This window comes from Ovis canadensis, chromosome 5, assembly GCF_042477335.2.
Source record: "Ovis canadensis isolate MfBH-ARS-UI-01 breed Bighorn chromosome 5, ARS-UI_OviCan_v2, whole genome shotgun sequence".
In the NCBI taxonomy this organism is placed as follows: domain Eukaryota; kingdom Metazoa; phylum Chordata; class Mammalia; order Artiodactyla; family Bovidae; genus Ovis; species Ovis canadensis.
Genome location: NC_091249.1, coordinates 103,301,879 through 103,323,096, shown reverse-complemented (window position 1 = coordinate 103,323,096; position 21,218 = coordinate 103,301,879). Strand labels below are relative to the sequence as shown.

The 21,218-nt window shown below is 39.3% G+C and overlaps 1 protein-coding gene across 1 annotated transcript in view; it reads right to left on the bottom strand.

Annotated features, from left to right (window-relative positions):
• ADGRV1 (adhesion G protein-coupled receptor V1) overlaps nt 1-21,218 on the bottom strand; it is a 566,629-nt gene that overhangs the window by 13,292 nt on the left and 532,119 nt on the right. Inside the window, exon 88 of the mRNA XM_069590116.1 lies at nt 197-388. Coding sequence (XP_069446217.1) covers nt 197-388 — 192 coding nt within the window. The remainder of the gene's footprint in view (nt 1-196; nt 389-21,218) is intronic.

The window sequence follows — 21,218 nt, the reverse complement described above, 5'->3', positions numbered from 1 at the left end:
TACCACAGTAAGCACAGCAAATATCAGAGATGGTACCACAGTAAGCACAGCAAATATCAGAGATCAGAGAACGTCAGTAGGAAAAGGACCTGAAAGTTACCTGGCACCTTTTAACTTGTACTCTATAAAATGGAAAGGTTGTGTATGAGACAGACAGACAGACAGACGGAGAAGGAGAAAGGGCAAGGAGAGGCACCTCCTCCATAGCACTGATAAGATTCTGGGTGGACTTGCTGATCTCGCCCCCAGCAGCAGGCATTCCACTCCCGGGGGTGAAGAAGGTGGTGCTAGGTCCTGGGTGCCCATTCATTTCCACTGTGTAGCTGGCCTTCATAGGGCAGCACGTCTGGTTGTGTAGAATGAAATAAACCACAAAAACGTAAAGTCCCTGCAAAAGAAGAGAATACTAGCATGTTAAAGGGAAGCCTGCTACCATAGCTAAAGAATAAACATGATTGCAAACATAGCTGCCTTTCTGCAAGTGTTCTCCAAATTCTCCCCAAAGCTGGGAATGACAGAACGTGTTTGGAGCAGGAGGCCGTTGCAAATTTTGAATGGCACAAAGGTTCTTCAGTGTTATTTGAGAAAACTGCCCTCTCGCTAACAAGTCATTTTTTTCTTAGTTAAAACATCAGAACTCTGAAATCTAGCTCTTCTAATACCTGAATAGAGATCTGCAGAGAAATGTCTGTCTGATTCACTGTGCACATTTTGTTTTACAGGGCAATCTCTTGCCTTTGAAAAAATTACTGTTTTTTTTTCTTCCCGCACCTATTGCACTCTCTTTTTTCACTTTTTTCTCAGCAAAACGGTGAGTAATGCTCCAGCCACCTTAGAGACTGAGGCAAGGGCAGGGCTAATTAAGCATTCTGCTTTTGTTTTCTATCTCACCTACTTATCTCAGTTGGAATAAAATCACTGCACAGGGATTCAGTATGGATTGCTTAATACTTAGCATGCTTCTCAGTGAGCATTACATGAGGACGACAAAGTTATCTCATGCCTTCTTAAACATCTGCTGGCCCTTTAAATTCCTTTGCAATCTAGTCAAACTCGACAATTGCTCTGCTTCCGTCACAGGGAGCAACTCACATTTTGCAATTGTGTTCCAGACATTGCCTACACTGGCTTCCCTTCATGATTTCTACAAGGGGTCTACTGTATGCTTCTAATCATGCTTCTATAAAGCTTGGTAATTTTGACCTTTACACTCAGCCAATAAAATATGTTAAATTGTGCCTTTTGTGTCTATTAATACTGATGTTTAAGTTTTGGATGCAAATAAGAATCTCCTTAGTTATTAAAATTCTTATATTAATCCATAAAAATGAAAGTAAGACACACAGCCTGTTAAAGAAAAAAAAGGAGTTAATGTCAAAACTTCATAAAACACAAGTAAGTATGGTCAGTTTTGAGGTCTGCATTCTCCCATGGCCTCTAATATTTCTGGCAGTGTAGAAGCAGGAACGCAAACAATATCGTGGACTTAAGACTTGTACCTGCTGGAATAAATAGTAAAAAGTCTATTAGAAAATCCTCAAGGCACAAGAATCACAACTAACTTTTAATGGAAAATGAAATTAGAGGACAGTCTGAAAGGTAGGAACACTAGCATTTGATCCCTATTGCCATTTCTGGAATATTGTTATAAATTAGGATTGTCTCCTCTTTGTACTGAAATAACCCCATCCTGAGTTGGCATCCAGTCTATATAATTAACAACTCTGTTTTGAAATCAGTGGTTTATCTGCTAAAATATTTTAAAATGCAATTACTCTAACTATAATACAAAATTAGTAACTGAAACATTAATTTCCTTTTGAATTGGGCTTGTTTTGGTTTTTTGGAAACAACATTAATATTCTAAATTACGTAGGGTAAGCGAATTAGTTTCACGTGCAAATGATGTCATGCACATTAGCAGAAACAAATCTTCCTGAAAACACACACATCCAACATTTTTCTTGTACAAGTAATTTTTCACATGGGTATGACTTAACTATATTGGCCACAGCAATAGACAAAACAGGAAAAAAAATTAAACTGTCAGCCTTGAGAATTGTGAGAATGTCACTGATTTATTTCAGGATTTCTCTAAGTGTAACTAAGTAATGGGGTAAAAGCTAGATTGGAAAAAAAAATGTCCTAAAAATTCATCTCCAAGGACCCATTTGTTAAAACAGCACATTCTCTCTTGTTTGTTTTTATATCAAGCCTTTTGTGCTTCAGAGGAGGAACTATCTGCTGAAAATAACTTGCATGTGAAAACTGCATATGCTGAGTTTTTTGTTGTTTTTCTTAAAAGCATATTTGCATATACAGTAAATACTCTGAACCTTTTAGATGTGTATCAGGAAATATAAACACTGTTAAAATGGAAAGAAAAGAATGTTTAAATGCAGATTGTATGACATTTGCTGTGTCCAGTTCAGGCTGGGCAAATATAGAAAAAGGACTTTCATTATCCAAAGTACTCAGCTGTGGAGGTTCCTGACCTCAGAGTAAAACCAAGTCCCTATTTCAAAAGCTGTATGTTAAATCTCAGGTTCTCCTTTGAATGTGCGCACGTGTGTGTGTGTGTGTGTGTGTGTGTGCGTGTGCGTGTCTGACTCTTTGCGACCCCATGGACTGTGTGTGTGTGTGTGCGCACGTGTGTGTGTGTGTGTGTGTGTGTGTGTGTGTGTGACTCTTTGCGACCCCATGGACTGCAGCCTCCCAGGCTCCTCTGTGCATGGGATTCTCCAGGCAAGAATCCTCGAGTGGGGTGCCATTCCCTCCTCCAGAGGATCTTCCCGACCCAGGGATCGAACCCACATCTCCCGCATTTCCTGCATTGGCAGCAGATTCCTCACCCCTGTGCTGTATGGTGTTCTGTAAAAGGATTTTATGAGAGCATCTAGAATCTCAGTTACTCAGTCCAATGTGCTGACTACCCCTAGGTGCACTGCCAGGCAATGAGAGGCAAGGACAGGCCATATGGCTCCTACTCCAAGTTGCTAACAAAGACAATATCCTACCAAATAACAGGTTAACTGTTTCTGAAGCAGGATATATATAATTCATCTGTCCTTCCTAGTCTTTATTTAGTGAAAGCTTACAGAGAAGGAGATTCTTTCTGTGTATTGCTGTTTTTATTATTTTACTGGATTTCCTACTACAATGATGAAAAAATGCCTTCAAAAAATCTTTAGTTGGATTACATCTGGATTGGCCAGCTCTGAATTTATTTTGATGCAGGAATTTAAACTTATTAACAAGTGCTCAGTGAGACACAAAAGAGACCATAATGATCTGAAGCAGCAGTCCCCAATCTTTCTGGCACCAGGGACCAGTTTTGTGGAAGACAATTTTTCCACAGACTGGGGCCAGGGGGATGGTTTGGGGATGATTCAAGTGAATTACATTTATTGTGCATTCATCCCTATTATTATTACATCAGTTCCACCTTCAATCATTAGGCAGTAGATCCTGAAGGTTAGGGACCCCTGCTCTAAAGGAGTTAATAAATATTCTTAACATCATCAGGGAGCAGATAAGTACAGGAGATTTTGGCTGCTTATCTCAGTTATTCATGTCGGTTCCACACAAGATGGGAAAGAATCAACATTGCCATTTAACAAATTCACCCAGGAAACGGTGGCAGAGGAGAAGTGGGGAAACATGAAGTTGACTAAGCTGCTTGTCTCTGAAGGAAGTGAAGTCTCAGGGTTTCATACTGATTCGGAGACCTCATCTAAGTGTCCCCTCTGAGGCCCAAGATGCAGCCCTCAGCTAAGAACAGTTAAGCTTTTAAAAACTTGGAAAAAGATCTCAGAGGAGGGGCTCCCTAGTGGCTCAGTGGTAAAGAAAAGGCAGGAGACACGGGTTTGATCCCTGATCCAGGCAGATCCCACATGTTGCTCCCCTGAGGTGCAGACCATCTAAGTCTGTGTGCCACAACGACTGAGACTGTGCTCCAGAGCCCAGGAGACACAACTGCTGAAGCTCTAGAGCCTGTGCTCTCTAAGAAGAGAAGCCTCCGCAACGGTTGTGTACCACAACCCGAGAAAAGCCCGCCCAGCTACAAAGGCCCAGCATAGCCAAAAATAAACAAGTAAGTGGGGGAAAACAAAGATCTCAGGAGAGTAACACCAGGTATCAAGCCATAACTAAAGGCACTCTGTCTTGGTCAGCAGTCCTTTTTGTCTCTGCTTTCTCATCCCATAATTTCTTCAGGTCACAAAAAAAGTGGTTAGATGGCCAAGAGGCATGTGAAAAGACGCTCAACACTGCTCATTATTGGAGAAATGCAAGTCAAACCTACAATGAGGTACCACCTAACACCGGCCACAATGGCATCATCAAAAAATCTACCAACAATAACGGCTGGAGAGGGTGTGGAGAAAAGGGAACCCTCTTACACTGTTGGCGAGAATGTAAATTGTGGAGGCCAGTATGGAGGTTGCTTAAAAAGCTAAACATAGAACTGCCATAGGACCCAGCAATCCACTACTGGGCGTGTACCTTGAGAACACCACAACTCAAAACAGACGCATGCATCCCAGTCTTCAAGGTAGCACTATTTATAATAGCCAGGGCATGAAAGCAGCCTAGATGTCCGTTCACAGATGAACGGTAAAGCAGATGTGGTACCTATACACAATGGAATATTACTCAGCCGTAAAAAGGAACGAAATCGAGTCAGTTGAAGTGATGCGGATGAAACTAGAGCCAGTCATACAGAGTGAAGTAAGTAAGAAAGAGAAAAGCAAATGCTGTATACTCACACATATGTACAGAAAAATGGTACTGATGAGCCTATTTGCAGGGCAGGAATGGAGGTGCAGACATAGGGAACAGACTTTCGGACACAGCGTGTTGGGGAAGGAGAGGGAGGGATGAATTAAGAGAGTAGCATTGAGATATACATACTGCCATGAGTAAAATATTAATAGACAGTGGGAAGCTGCCATGTATAGCACAGGCAGCTCAGCTCTGTTCCCTGTGATGACCTAGAGGGGTGGAATAGGAGGGTGGGAGGGAGGATCGAAAGGGAGAGTATACATGTATACATATGACTGATTCATGATGTTATACAGCAGAAACTAACACAACATTGTAAAGCAATTGTATTCCAATAAAAAAAAGAAAAGAAAAATCAAATACAGTAAATGAACCAACCCACTTAACAGCTGCCCAAGCTCATACCTTTAGTTTCATTTGTCTCTAAATAATGTGACACATAAGTTCATTATTTTGTCTGCATTCTGAATGCTGGCCTGCACGCACAGCCAGTTGGAGCGACTGTGACAAACCCCATGCTACGTCCTCCACCTGTGAGCATGGACACACCCACACAGCAAGAGCTCTCAGCAATCCTGAGCTAAATGTGTCCCACATCCTGACATATTGATCCCATGTGGCCTCTATTTCTAATATTTATTTTTGTTTCTGGCAAAATTCTATTATATATGATAAAAATATACCAGTGACAGTACCTAGCAAGCCATTAAAACACAAAGAACTGACTCAGTCTACATATTAAAAACCAGGGCTTTTCCGGTGGCGCAGATGGTAAAGACTCCTCCTGCAATATTAAATTATAGTTTATATCAATTTTATAATATAAAATACATATTTTATATTAAAATATAAATTTTATAAATATGTGTTTTATATTAAAATATAAATTTAAGATGATAAAATTTAAATTTTATATATTTGATAAAATTTAAATTTTATATACAGCACTTAAATATTTGAGGAATAAAAAGCTGGACACCTATAACCAATGAAAGATTGGACTTATAGACACCACAGATCTCATGGATGCCATGAGAGCTGATGAACAACTGAGCTATCAGTAGCTGGAACTGATTATGATGAGGCATATCATGACTCAGAGAATTTGAAAATACAGGAAGAGGTTTGGCTAATATAAAATTCCAGTGGATTAAAATGAAAAAAAGACCGATTAAAGGACTAAAAGAAGATAACCGGTAAGAAAAATACTCAAGAATTGGTAGTTACTATCCGTGAAAAAGGGAATTCAATGAAGGTAACGGAAGAGGAATGAAAATATATAACATTAACACAAGAAGAGGTTCCTGGAAAAAAACAAAAATTTTAATCCACAGATTGAAAGTATTAACTATAATACCATGTTCAGTTCAGTTCAGTTCAGCCGCTCAGTCGTGTCTGACTCTTCGCGACCCCACGAATCGCGGCACGCCAGGCCTCCCTGTCCATCACCATCTCCTGGAGTTCACTCAGACTCACCTCCATTGAGTCAGTGATGCCATCTAGCCGTCTCATCCTCTGTCGACCCCTTCTCCTCCTGCCCCCAATCTCTCCCAGCATCAGAGTCGTTTCCAATGAGTCAACTCTTCGCGTGAGGTGGCCAAAGTCCTGGAATTTCCGCTTTAGCATCATTCCTTCCAAAGAAATCCCAGGGCTGATCTTCAGAATGGACTGGTTGGATCTCCTTGCAGTCCAAGGGACTCTCAAGAGTCTTCTCCAGCACCACAGTTCAAAAGTATCAATTCTTCGGGGCTCAGCTTTCTTCACAGTCCAACTCTCACATCCATACATGATCACAGGAAAAACCATATCCTTGACGAGACGGACCTTTGTTGGCAAAGTAACGTCTCTGCTTTTCAACATGCTGTTTAGGTTGGTCATAACTTTTCTTCCAAGGAGTAAGCGTCTTTTAATTTCATGGCTGCAGTCACCATCTGCAGTGATTTTGGAGCCCAAAAAAATAAAGTCTGACACTTTTTCCCCATCTATTTCCCATGAAGTGATGGGACTGGATGCCATGATCTTCGTTTTCTGAATGTTGAGCTTTAAGCCAACTTTTCCGCTCTCCTCTTTCACTTTCATCAAGAGGCTTTTTAGTTCCTCTTCACTTTCTGCCATAAGGGTGGTGTCATCTGCATATCTGAGGTTATTGATATTTCTCCCGGCAATCTTGATTCCAGCTTGTGCTTCTTCCAACCCAGCGTTTCTCATGATGTACTCTGCATAGAAGTTAAATAAGCAGGGTGACAATATACAGCTTTGACGGACTCCTTTTCCTATTTGGAACCAGTCTGTTGTTCCATGTCCAGTTCTCACTGTTGCTTCCTGACCTGCATATAGGTTTCTCAAGAGGCAGGTCAGGTGGTCTGGTATTCCCATCTTTTTCAGGATTTTCCACAGTTTATTGTGATCCACACAATCAAAGGCTTTGGCATAGTCAATAAAGCAGAAATAGATGTTTTTCTGGAACTCTCTTGCTTTTTCCATGATCCAGTAGATGTTGGCAATTTGATCTCTGGTTCCTCTGCCTTTTCAAAAACCAGCTTGAATATCTGGAAGTCCACGGTTCACGTATTGCTGAAGCCTGGCTTAGAGAATTTTGAGCATTACTTTACTAGCATGTGAGATGAGTGACATTATGCGGTAGTTTAAGCATTCTTTGGCATTGCTTTTCTTTGGGATTGGAATGAAAATTGACCTTTTCCAGTCCTGTGGCCACTGCTGAGTTTTCCAAATTTGCTGGCATATTGAGTGCAGCACTTTCATAGCATCGTCTTTCAGGATTTGAAATAGCTCAACTGGAACTCCATCACCTCCACTAGCTTTGTTCATAGTGATGCTTTCTAAGGCCCACTTGACTTCACACTCCAGGATGTTTGGCTCTAGGTGAGTGATCACACCATCGTGATTATCTTGGTCTTGAAGATCTTTTTTGTACAGTTCTTCTGTGTATTCTTGCCACCTCTTCTTAATATCTTCTGCTTCTGTGAGGTCCATACCATTTCTGTCCTTTATCGAGCCCATCTTTACATGAAATATTCCCTTGGTATCTCGAATTTTCTTGAAGAGATCTCTAGTCTTTCTCATTCTGTTTTCCTCTATTTCTTTGCATAGATCGCTGAGGAAGGCTTTCTTATCTCTTCTTGCTATTCTTTGGAACTCTGCATTCAGATGCTTATATCTTTCCTTTTCTCCTTTGCTTTTCACAGCTATTTGTAAGGCCTCCTCAGACAGCCATTTTGCTTTTTTGCATTTCTTTTCCATGGGGATGGTCTTGATCCCTGTCTCCTGTACAATGTCACGAACCTCAGTCCATAGTTCATCAGGCACTCTATCTATCAGATCTAGGCCCTTAAATCTATTTCTCACTTCCACTGTATGATCATAAGGGATTTGATTTAGGTCACACTTGAATGGTCTAGTGGTTTTCCCTACTTTCTTTAAGTCTGAATTTGGCAATAAGGAGTTCATGATCTGAGCCACAGTCAGCTCCTGGTCTTGTTTTTGCTGACTGTATAGAGCTTCTCCACCTTTGGCTGCAAAGAATATAATCAATTTGATTTCGGTGTTGACCATCTGGTGATGTCCATGTATAGAGTCTTCTCTTGTGTTGTTGGAAGAGAGTGTTTGCTATGACCAGTGCATTTTTTTGGCAAAACTCTATTAGTCTTTGCCCTGTTTCATTCTGCATTCCAAGGCCTAATTTGCCTGTTACTCCAGGTGTTTCTTGACTTCCTACTTTTGCATTCCAGTCCCCTATAATGAAAAGGACATCTTTTTTGGGTGTTAGTTCTAAAAGATTTTGTAGGTCTTCATAGAACCGTTCAACTTCAGCTTCTTCAGCGTTACTGACTGGCTCATAGACTTTGATTACTGTGATACTAAATGGTTGTCCTTGGAAATGAACAGAGATCATTCTGTCGTTTTTGAGATTGCATCAAAGTACTGCATTTCGGACTCTTTTGTTGACCATGATGGCTACTACATTTCTTCTAAGGGATTCCATGTACCAGGAAAATTTTGATATAGATTCCTTGATATCACATCATAGCCTTACTAGGTGTTAAACTTTAAGAGATTCCAAAAGAAAACAAGCCAGTCTGTTAATAAATGGTAAATTTTAGCCTGCCTTCAGACTTCTTTACATCAGCTTTTAGTGTTAAAAGATAATGGAGCAATATTTATTTAGTTCTGTGGGAGAAAGAATATTATATTCAGCCAATATAGCATTTGAAATTATCAAACTTAAAGACAATGCTGGGAATGCAGCATTCATAAATTTTCTTGGGTAAAAAACTTAAAAACCAAACTACATGATACTGAAATATAACTAATAAAGAGAGGACCTGTCCATACCAATGAAAAAACAGAATTCAGTAATGATGATGGCAAAAGAATCATGGAAAAGGTACTACCATCTATGCATTTAGATACTGGAATAATCTTACAATTATGAGAATTATATTTATAGATTTAAATGTAAATGTTAAGCCTAGACAATGGAAAACATATTATATTAACCCTATATATATATACACCCCTATATATATGTGTGTATGTATGTGTATATATACACACACACCTAATGTTTGGAAGAGTGAAATGGGAGGAGACCTGAGCATTGATGATTTTATTATCTTTTACAGTATGTAGTCAAGTTGATACTATAAAATTGAAATACCTAGGTCATAAAAAACAGTGATTCCAATCCTTTACTGTCTTTATAATTTCTTAAGAGAGGCCTTTTATCTTTCTTGTGATGATTAGAATGTATTTTGTGGTATGGAAGCATTTTTTGATGTTTAAGAACTATTTCTCTTCCATTTTAGCTTTTCTCATGACAAATTCAAATAAACTGAAATTAAATTTTGTATATTATAGAAACTATAATATGGTCACATATTTTAAACATTTATAAGTAGCCATCTAATCATATTTAGTATGTCTAGAAATGATGTTCAGATATGAACATCATTTTTTTATTTTAAATGTGATTTTTACTTTAAAATAGTCAACAGTCTGCGACAAAATGACATATAATATATAAAGTCGGAATGATTTGTTAAATAAACCTTTATATGTAATGACTTACTTGCTCTTTCCAGTGTTCTCCATTAATTTTCATAGAATTAGATTTCTCTCCCATCATTTCCCTTTCCCTTCAGTCTGTATAACTTTTCAGCATTTCCTGATGCTCAGATTTTTTGGAAATAAATTCTTTCAGTTTTTGCCTGAAAGTGTTTTTATTGTACCTTTCTGTTAGAGGGATATTGTCACTGGATATAGATTTGCAGGTTAACAGGTTTTGTTTGTTTGTTTGTTACAGGACTTTAAGGGGTCATTCCATTGTCTTCTGGTTTCCAGTTTCTGATGAGAATAGTATTAACTTCTATTATGATTTTCTTGAATACAATGTTCTCTTCACTTCCCCAAGCTGCCCTCACGATCTGCTATTCAGATTCACAAGAATTTGACTATGATATGCCTAGGGATACTTTTCTTTGCTTGGGATTCTCTAAGCAATTTGGATTTGTGTTTTGTGCTAATAAACTTGGAAAATTCCTGGACATCATAATAGTCACTTAATATTTATGAAGATTACTTATGGATGAAGTTTGAAGTGACTTTTAACAGTTTTTAATCTTTATATTTTTATTATTTGTTTCAATTCCTATAATAAATCTTTATCATTTTTCTAAAAACAACAATTAAAAAATAGTCTAAGCAAATTTGTCGATATATTAGTAGTGATCAAGTCTACATAAACAGTATATAGACATAGGGACCATTTATTAATACTGCTTTTTTCTGTTTTTAAAACTTTGAAGCACAACAATATTAAAATAATAGGAAGAATGGTTTTGGAGACCTAAGGAAAATGTGCCATTTCAAAATCTCCAGGTATATGTTAATTCTGTTATGAAAAATAGTTAAGAAATAGTCAGTACAGTCCTACAAGTGGCCTAATCAAAACCACCTATCTTTTGTATAGCCTAAGAAAGAGCACAGAACAATGCAGCCTAAAGAACTTAGAAGAATGAAATCTTCAATAAAATTAGGCTATATTTTTTCAACTCAAAAATTACAAATTTGAGATTACAAAAAAAGAATATCTTTGATTCAGTGATAACCGCCTAGAAAGCAAGACATTATCTCCAGTTAGTTCACTGATGTAATTTTTAGTTCATAGTAAGGTCCTTGGCACCCAGAAGGAGCTTAAGAAATATTTGTTAAATAAGAGATTCTGGCTTTGAATTTTCATTAGTGACAGACAGTAGGATGGGGTGGGGACGGGCAGGTGTTGGTTCTAGTCCTCTAATTTTCTCACCATAGTTAGGTAATTTGGGAGTTGCTCAATACAAATTTGCTTTGGCTCAGGCTTTGTGTTTCTCACATTCCATGTGCCAAGACTCTCTTACAGGAGAATGAACACCCACTGATGGCTGGTCTCTGCTCTTCTGGGTCTGTGCCCCTCTGGTGGTGGGCTTGCTTGGCACTGAACCTCCAGGTGACTTCCTGGCTGTGTCTGGCTTCTCTGCTGGGCCTGAGTTTGCATATTGCTGCTGCCTTTTCTTGTGACTCCTTCTCCTTAAAGGGCTTCACAGCTTCTGCTTTTGCTCTCCGCTTGGCAGACACTCCTGTGAAGTCTCCGTGATTTCTTGCTTCTGGCGTCACACAGAGCTGCTGACCTACTGCTGTTTTGCATCACCAAGTGACTTAGCAGCAGAGACAAGGGATTTCATACCAATGACAGGATTGAAAAGACCAATACTGTATTTATGCGTCTGTACATTTTCTTCAGGTGTGAGAAAACTAGGAATTTCATCTTTCATTGATTCACATTTTTTCAACAGCTCTTTTTCACAATTTAACTTGCTTTTGTTAATGTTCCTATTTACAATAAGATTCTTCAATCTGACGTGTGCATTAAATATATAGAGAAAAGGAAAATAAGTGAGTCATCTTGATGGCCACCGGCTCTCAGTGCAATTGAAACATTTAGAATGCTTTGGGAACAACTATCACTCAAATGCTCCTAAAAATATTTGGATGGGATCAGTAATTACCTAGTGTTCACCATGGGTTATATCAAGTTCTTCTAAAATTCCTTACTAATTTAAGGGCCACTATTCAGAACAAAGAGAGTCAATGGAAGTTCACTTAGCTTAGTCTGCTGGCTTCAGAGATGTTTGTAACTAAATTATCTGGGTCGCATGGCTTCACTTTCAGAGTGAGACCAATGTCTATCCTAAATTTTGTAAATCCTAGGTGCAACAATTCTGTTTGTTTTTTTAAACCAGAAATATCCATATTATAGATAAGATATCTTTTGCTTTATACAACTAAAGTTTCTATCTGCAATTTAAGAAACTTTTTCTCTATGTGCCACTTTGGTCAGTCTTTTTTGGGATGGATACTCATGAATCAAAAGACAATTATTCGGTTATGCCTCAGCAATTTCATCTCCAGATGGCATGGTCCCCGTCCTTCAGTTTTTCCTCTTGAACCTTGTTCTACAGGACTTTATCGCAGAGACTCTCAAGGTTCTTTATGCTTCTGTTAAGTTTCAAAGCATGGCATGCTAATCAGTTGTGATACTACTTATCAGGAGCCAGACTCTTTCTGACAAGATACAAGGAACTGAAAATTAAAGTTGTTTTTTTTCTGTAAAGTTACAACAACACAAACCCCTGACCCCACCAACACCCTGCTTTGAGAGTTTCCAGATAAGAACATGTTCAGAAGGACATACTGAGTTGGGTGGCAGGACTGAGAACAGACAAGGCTGAAAGTGATCATAAGAGTACTGAGGCGGAACTAAAGAGTGGAGGAGAGGTTTGGAATCGGAGGGTAATTTTTAAAGGTTTTAATAGAAAGTGGAGAAGAGATTCGAGTTGGATTAAGCTTTGAACATGAAAAATAGTTTTAACTGAAATTACAAAAATTGCCAAACTGTACCATGACTATTTAAACACTGTTATATTTACAAGAACCTTAAAACATAGTTTGAAATAATTTTTGGTTTACTTTGAGAAATCTCTGTCATAGGGGACTGGAAATACCCAGAATCTGTAAAAATACTATTATTATTAATAATGATAAGAATGACAATAATAAAATAGTTAAAGTGAGTTGTTTTCTTGTTTCTGGGATGGTTTTTCTATGCAGAACAGATTATGTGAAAGTTTATTATTATTAATAGTCTTGTCTAATAGTAAGTCTGTAGCAAGTCAAGCAGAATCAGCCCTTTTGTACACTTAGAGCAAATCACACACATGGCAAATCAGCAAGATGAACACTTTAAATATATTATCATTTTATTTGTCAATTATACCTAAACAAAGCTGAAAAAAGCCTATAATAGCAAATAGGACAAATCACTGATACGTCTAAAAACATGAATGAATCTCAAAATCAGCATGCTGGATAAAAGAGTCAGTCACAAAGAAGTGCCCACAGTATGATTCTATTTATACAAAATTCTAGAAACCACAAATTACTATACAGTGACAGAAAGCAGATCAGTGGCTCCCTGGCTATCGGAGCAAAGGGAAGGATGGTCTGCAGAGCGGCCTGGGGAATCTTTGTGGGGAGATGGAAATGTTCTCTGTCTTGACTGTGGTTTCATGAGTGTGTAGTCACCTGGTTTCTTAAAGGCTGAAGAACAAAATAGGGTTTTGAATTTGCTGTTTTAATAAAGTGAATGCTTATCTTTTAAACCAAGGGGTCAGCAAACTTTTCCTGAAGGCAGTCACATAGTGAATATTTTAGACTTAGGAGGGCATATGGTCTCTGTCGAAACTACATTGAAATTTGTCTCATACAATTTTCCCAGGTCATAAAATATTATTCTCCTTTTTACTTCTCCTAACATTTATAAATGAAAAAGCCATCCATAACACTATAAGAGGACTTCCCTGGTGGCACAGCGGATAAGAATTTGCCTGCCAATACAGGGGATACAAATTCAATCCCTGATCTGGGTAGATTCCACCTGCCATGAAGCAACTAAGCCTGTGTGCCCAAACTACTGAGCCAGCTCTGGAGCCTGGAAGCTGAACATTCTAGAGCCTGTGCTTTGCAACAAGAGGAACCACTTCAATGAGAAACCCAAGCACTGCAATGAAGAGCGATCCCTATTTGCCACAGCCATGACCACCCTAGAGAGCATATTAAAAAGCAGAGACATTACTTTGTCAACAAGGTCTGTCTAGCCTAGTCAAAGCTATGGTTATTCCAGTAGTCATGTATGGATGTGAGAGCTGGACTATAAAGAAAGCTGAGTGCCAAAGAACTGATGCCTTTGAACTGTGGTGTTGGAGAAGACTCTTGAGAGTCCCTTGGGCTGCAAGGAGATCCAACCAGTCCATCCTAAAGGAAATCAGTCCTAAATATTCATTGAAAGGACTGATGCTGAAGCTGAAACTCCAATACTTTGGCCACTTGATGGAAAGAACTGACTCATTGGAAAAGACCCTGATGCTGGGAAAGGTTGAAGGCGGGAGGAGAAGGGGACAACAGAGGATGAGATGGTTGTATGGCATCACCGACTCAAGGGACATGAGTTTGGGTAGACTCCAGGAGTTGGTGATGGACAGGCAGGCCTGGTGTGCTGCAGTCCATGGGGTGAAAAGAGTCAGACACGACTGAGCAACTGAACTGAACTGACAGAAAGCCCATGCAGCAATGGACACCTAGTGCAGCCAAAAATTAAAAACAAACAAAAAACATGGTGAGAACTTTCCAACACAGCTTTTGGTCAGAATCCTTTAAACTGCCTTTTCAACAGTCCTCCAAAATTTAGCATTCAGGTATTTGTTAACAACTCTATGGATTCATTTTAATTGTCTGGACAGTGACAGGTGACCAAAGAAAAGGGCTGATGATGACGAAAAGGGAAAATTGACTTGGAGCCCATAAAAGTAAGAGAAGAAAGAGAACGGATCATTCTGCTGTGGAAACTAAGTGAAATATCACCCACATTGATATGAAAATAAGTATGATCACTGTAAGTACCAGATGGGAGGTCAGGAGAAAGTTAGAGAGAAAGTTAGAGACTTAAGTGCAGGAATCGCTGTGCACTGTTAAAAGCTGAAGCCATTGTGGGTGTATGATTTTTTTTAAGGAAGACACTGAATGTAGAGGAAAATGCTGAGTGCTCAGGACTCAGCACAGCTGCAGGACATGAACAGGAAGAATCACTTAAGTAAACAAGGAACTACCAACTGGTCAGGCAGGTCAGATGAGAGGCCAGCCACAACTGACTACACTGGGGACCCCAAGACAAGACTCAGCTCCAGGAGGGTGAGGGGGTCCACATCACTATACACAGATGTTAAGAAGACGTGAAAAGAGCCATTTTTTGTCACTGCAGATGCAACCATTATCTGGGAAAAACTCAAGCAGATCATTCCCTATCCTAAGAGGACTTGTCCCGTGATAGCACTATATATTATGTATTTCAGTCTATTGTCATCCCATCCAGAGAGCAGTAAGAAGAGATTTAAATACCTAATACACAGAGTTGTCAAGAAAAAGGGTAACCTGAGGTCAGAGAATGATCTGACTCATGACATGAGATCAGCCAGTTTGACAAATCTACATGCTGACACTGGATGGGAGTTTTCTTCCCTCCACTTTACCCACTTCAATTCATTATTATTCTCATTCAGAGCAAAAGACTGCAGAGCACAGAGTTTAATACCTTTACACTGTGAACTTCAGGCGTTCCATCTGAAGATATTGAATGAATGTTGACAATTTCACATTTGCTACAATGGGTGTCTCTTCCTGCCAATTTCAGGTCACCTCTGATACCGAGGTCCCTTTGGGAGATGCCCAATTTTTTGTACTTTTGACTTATTCCTGTCCCACAGGTTGCTGAAGGTAGCCAGCCAGCCAATGACTCATAACTACTGGGCTTCTACATCTTTTATGCTGCTTTCAAAAGGAAAAAAAATCTAGTAAGCTTTGAAGAAATTATGCATTTCATCATAACATGGTTAGTCAAATATCAAAGATGATCTAAACGGCCTTGTTTTAGAAATATTTTTGGATGAGTCAATTCCAAAATAAGGACACAGTCCGTGTAGACTTTTATAGAAATGTGGAACTCAACATCTTATGATCCACTGTACTGGAAACAGGTATAAATTTTGCACTGAGGAGATAGAAAGAGATTTATCACAATTGGTAAGACTGGCAAATTCTGAGATATCTCACCAGCAGATAAAAACTCCGAGTTACTACACTTCTGGGAATCTTTACATTTACAGATATGAGTTAATACAACATGTAAACAGAAATCAATAATTCCAGATGTGTTGGAGAAGACTCTTGAGAGTCCCTTGGACTGTAAGGAGATCCAACCAGTCCATCCTAAAGGAAATCAGTCCTGGGTGTTCATTGGAAGGACTGATGCTGAAGCTGAAACTCCAAAACTTTGGCCACCTCATGAGAAGAGTTGACTCATTGGAGAAGACCCTGATGCTGGGAGGGATTGAGGGCAGGAGGAGAAGGGGATGACAGAGGATGAAATGGCTGGATGGCATCGCCGACTCGGTGGACATGAGTTTGGGTGAACTCTGGGAGTTGGTGATGGACAGAGAGGCCTGGTGTGCTGCAAATTCATAGGGTCGCAGAGTTGTACACGACTGAGCGACTGAACTGAACTGAACTGAAGAACTATCTAACATATTGTTGTTGTTATTGTTATTCAGTTGATAAGTTGTGTCTGACTCTTTGTGACCCCGTGTACTATAACCTGCCTGGCTCCTCTGTCCCTGGGATTCTCCAGGCAAGAATACTGGAGTGGGTTGCCATTTCCTTCTCCAGGGGATCTTCATGGACCAAGGATTGAACTCAAGGCCTCTGCATTGGCAGACAGATTCTCTACCACTGAGCCACCAGGGAAGCCCATATTACATATTCTCAAAATATTGTTACTATTTTCAAATACTCTTTTCTGATGATTACTGAGCTACTTAGTAGGGAGAAATCATTTTCTACTTTTTTGTTGCAATTTTCTAGAAACAAGGATACTAAGATATCTCCAGTAATGCTCTATAGAAAAGCTAATTTACTAACAAATTTCTAAAATGTATGGATATTTAAATTTTAAAGAGCAATAATTTAAAGCAGCCCATTCATTGTTAATATTTATTGCAGAAGGGGGAAAAGGAAATAAAATACAGAGAAGCCACTCCTCATCCCCAAATCTTAAGACTCAGAAATCACCACTCTATTTTGGATATAAACTTTCTTAAAACTACAGTTTCTAGAGAGGGTTTATTTTTCCCCAACCCGTTAATTATGTAAGGACATGTTTCCATATGTAAGCATTTTGTTGGGAAAAAGAGCTGAAGGTTGGATTTACAGTTGGGCAATAGCTGAAGAAACCTTAGATCTTGGTTTGCCTGAGACAGCCCTGGTTTGTTAGAAATTCCTGGTTTCGCCTGTTGTCTCAGCATTTTTATCAACATCACCTCCTTTACGTTAGGGCTCAAGAAGGATCCTGGCTTCCCTGGTGGCTCAGTGACAACGAATCTGCCTCCAATGTGAGAGATCCCAGTTTGATCCCTGGGTCAGGAAGATCCCCTGGAGAAGGGAATGGCAACCCACTCATTTGGAGAATCCCACGGACAGAGGAGCCTGGTGGGCTACATACAGTCCATGGGGTCACAAAGAATCGGACACAACTGAGTGACTAACACACACAAGAGGATCCAGCGCTGAGGAATAAATCCTGATTGAATCAGCAGAGCTATTGAGTGTATCTTAAATCTTAATAAAAATCCAGATTCTAACCAGCCCTCTTTATGTAAGGATGGTCTGCAATTTAAATTCTCTCCTAACCATCTTTGATTCATTCATTAAGTTCATATGTCATAGCTGAATGCCCACCAAGAAGTGCACTTAGGCTCCATGCAGGCAGTGGACAGACAGGCTTGAGTGCTTCCTCCAGCGTTTCATGCCCAGTCTTGTGGTTCAATGCTTGGAGCTCCACCAGGAGTTCCTCTGCCTCCTAAATCTCAGAACGCTGCCTGAAGGGGAAATAAGTGAAGTGAAAGATGGGTCCAGTGATTGGCTTTACCTAAATTGGGATATTCTTCCAAATATTTTTACCTTTCTTCAACAAAATAAGGTTGTATACTATTCTTTGAAACGTTTTTGAGTGTCTAGTACATGGAACATTCTGTGAGTCATAAAATAAGATAAAGATGGGATATCTATTTCAAAGATCTTACCCTAGAGTGGAAAATATGAAGCATCTAAATAACATTAAGTCCTGTGGCTTAAAGTACCTCCTAAGATGCAGGTCCACACTCCCAAAATCTTTCACAACAGAAATTTTCAATTCTGCAATAGTTGGAATGTTTCACATATGGGCATATATTATCTCTTGTGATGAAAGTCAAAGGAAAGAAAAAGATTAAATTTCACATGTTGATTCCATAGTCAAAATTTCAGAACACAATTATATATATTACACTGGTAGTAACATATAAATTTTCTAGTTGGTGCCTCTTTGAATAACCATATCGTCAAGTCAATTAATTATTTTCCTTTTCTTTTTTTTAAAGAACACTTTAAATAGAGCATTTCTTTTCTTAGACCAAAACAAATATAAAAAGAAGCAAAATGGGTATTATACTGTTTTATATTTGGAGCCTAAGAACACTTAAAAAGCAGAGATATTACTTTGCTGACAAAGGTCTGTCTAGTCAAAGCTATGGCTTTTCCAGTAGTCATGTATGGATGTGAGAGTTGGACCATAAAGAAAGCTGAGTGCAGAAGAATTGATGCTTTTGAACTGCGGTGTTGGAGAAGACTCTGGAGAGTCCCTTGGACTGCAAGGAGATCCAACCAGTCCATCCTAAAGGAAATCAGCCCTGAGTATTTATTGAAAGGACTGATGCTGAAACTCCAATACTTTGGCCACCTGATGAGAAGAACTGACTCATTAGAAAAGACCCTGATGCTGGGAAAGATTGAAGGCAGGAGGAGATGGGGATGACAGAGGATGAGATGGTTGGATGGCATCACTGACTCGATGGACATGAGTTTGAGTGAACTCTGGGAGTTGTTGATGGACAGGGAGGCCTGGTGTGCTGCAGTCCATGGGGTACAGAGTCGGACACAGCTGAGCAACTGAGCTGAAGAACACTATTTATTATCTTCTGTTCTTTTAGGAACAGCTCAATTCTTAAGATTGATAATTTAACAAAAAACATAAATAAGGATTTCATTCTATCCCTAAACTTAATTTTCTTGACTGGCTATAACCATTCTCTTGTAGAGAGTGAAATTTACATTCATATATCTTGGAATTGAATATGCAACTGGTAGTATTAGCATAATAGTACATACTAATTAGTATAGTTAGTATGATAAAGTGCTTTGTTATTTGCTAAATACTGTTATATTCAGCTATATTTATATGCACCCCAGTAGCTTCATCTATAAAATGGGAAGCAATACCTGTCACCTCAATGGATTACAAGGCTCTGATAAGACAAATGCTAGGTGCTTTTGCAAACTGTAAACGTGCTTCATAAATATAAGGAGATACTGTTTTTATGCTAAAAGGGTTTGCAGAAAGCTAGTCTCATCCTTAACCTGGTTGGCTTCTTTCTTTGCACAGCACATTCCTACCAGTTGAGGTAGCCTGCCACAAAGTCGTGTTCCGAGAAATAATGTAACACTATGAAGCCAAGCAGGATCTTGGTGGTTGAATATTTACCATGGCTAAGAACCACTTCTTTCCCAGAACTGGTGAAGAACACAAACCAAGGTGCTGTTCTGCCTTAGTGTGATTACAAACACAAGTCTTAACCATTTTTCTTAAGACCTGAGCATCAGTTTTTTTTGTTTTTAACTGATAGGGTTTATTCTGCACTGAGTCATTTCACAAAAGGGAGGTGTCACTGCTTCAGTGGTTCCCAGTACCTTCAGAAGAGAGAATACAACTTGTAACTCGGCTAATAATAAAGCCTTTCGTGGTTTGGTCCTCAGTGTCACCACTCCCTGCCTCAGGCTCCACGCTCCAGGCAAAATGAACCACCAGGCACTTTCAGCTCCTCCAAATGAGCTGTGCTTTTTCTCAGGTTTGCCCTGTGGACTTGCTGTTCTTCTTCCCCTAGGCTGGCTGGCCCTTCTCTTTAAGTATAAGCTTCCTCCAGGGCACTGAGATGTTTCTGCAGCTACCCTTCCGCTTCATCCTGGGTTAGGTAACCCAACACCCTGTCCCTGCGCCCTAGACTCCCCCCTTTCATAGCATTTATTATGCTCTATGCTCACGGCCAGTTTTCTAGCTGGTGTCCTACATCACACTGCAGATGGTCAACTTCTCAAAATCAAGACAACTGGATTTTTTCACTGCCATAAGCCCAGCACCGCACCCTAAGACCAAGTGCTTCATAAATATTTGTTGAGTGGATGAAGGAATATATAAAGTTTTCCCCCAATCTGTATCATCTGGGGCCTTGAAAAATAAGGGCAAGAAGAATCAGGATCCCACTATGAACAGCACTGATGTCTTAGCTTACTCTTAACCAAGAAATGGGTATAGCTGTACCATCTCTGCCATTTTTAAAAATACACCTTACCAGAAATTCTAGAAGACAAATTGGAGTGCTCTCTTTGGCAAGCTGCCCCTGTGACTCAGATCCCAAGTAGGTAAGGGTGGGAGGGAATATAATCACAAATTTTTATAGGTTATTAAGTTGCAACAAAAACTGAACCCTCTGTGTACATGTTTAAAGCCCTTGGGTGTATATGTGAAAGCATGATACATTTTTACTATTCTATTGGTTTAAAACGTTTTAAGTATATGAAGCAATAGCTATGTCTAAGAAGAAAATTTGCTAAAATCAAGAAATAAACTCCAAACACCAAATTTTGTACGTTTGCAAATCTTTCAATGCAGAAAGTAGTTTCTACTTTGACTTTAATTTCTTCATCAAATCAGAATGAGAGTCTTTCTGGGTAGAGTATTCTTGGTTGTAGATTACTCCTTTTCATCACTTTAAATATATCATGCCATTCCCTTCAGGCTTGCAGAGTTTCTGTTGAAAAATCAGCTGGTAGCCTGATGAGAGGTCCGTTGTACGGTATTTGTCATTTTTCCCTTGTTGCTTTCAATGTTTTATCTTTGTCATTAATCTTTGTCAGTTTGATTACTATGTGTCTTGGTGTGTTCCTCCTTGGGTTTATCCTGCCTGGGACTATGCACTTCCTGGATTTGGTTGACGATTTCCTTTTCCAGGTAAGGGAAGTTTTTAGCTATTATTTCTTCAAATATTTTCTCGGTTCCTTTCTGTCTTCTCCTCAGGGACCCCTATAATGTGAATGTTGGTGCATTTAATGAATGTTGTCTCAGGGGTCTCTTAGGCTGCCTTCCTCCCTGCCTCCCCCATTTTTTTTTCCTATATTCCGTT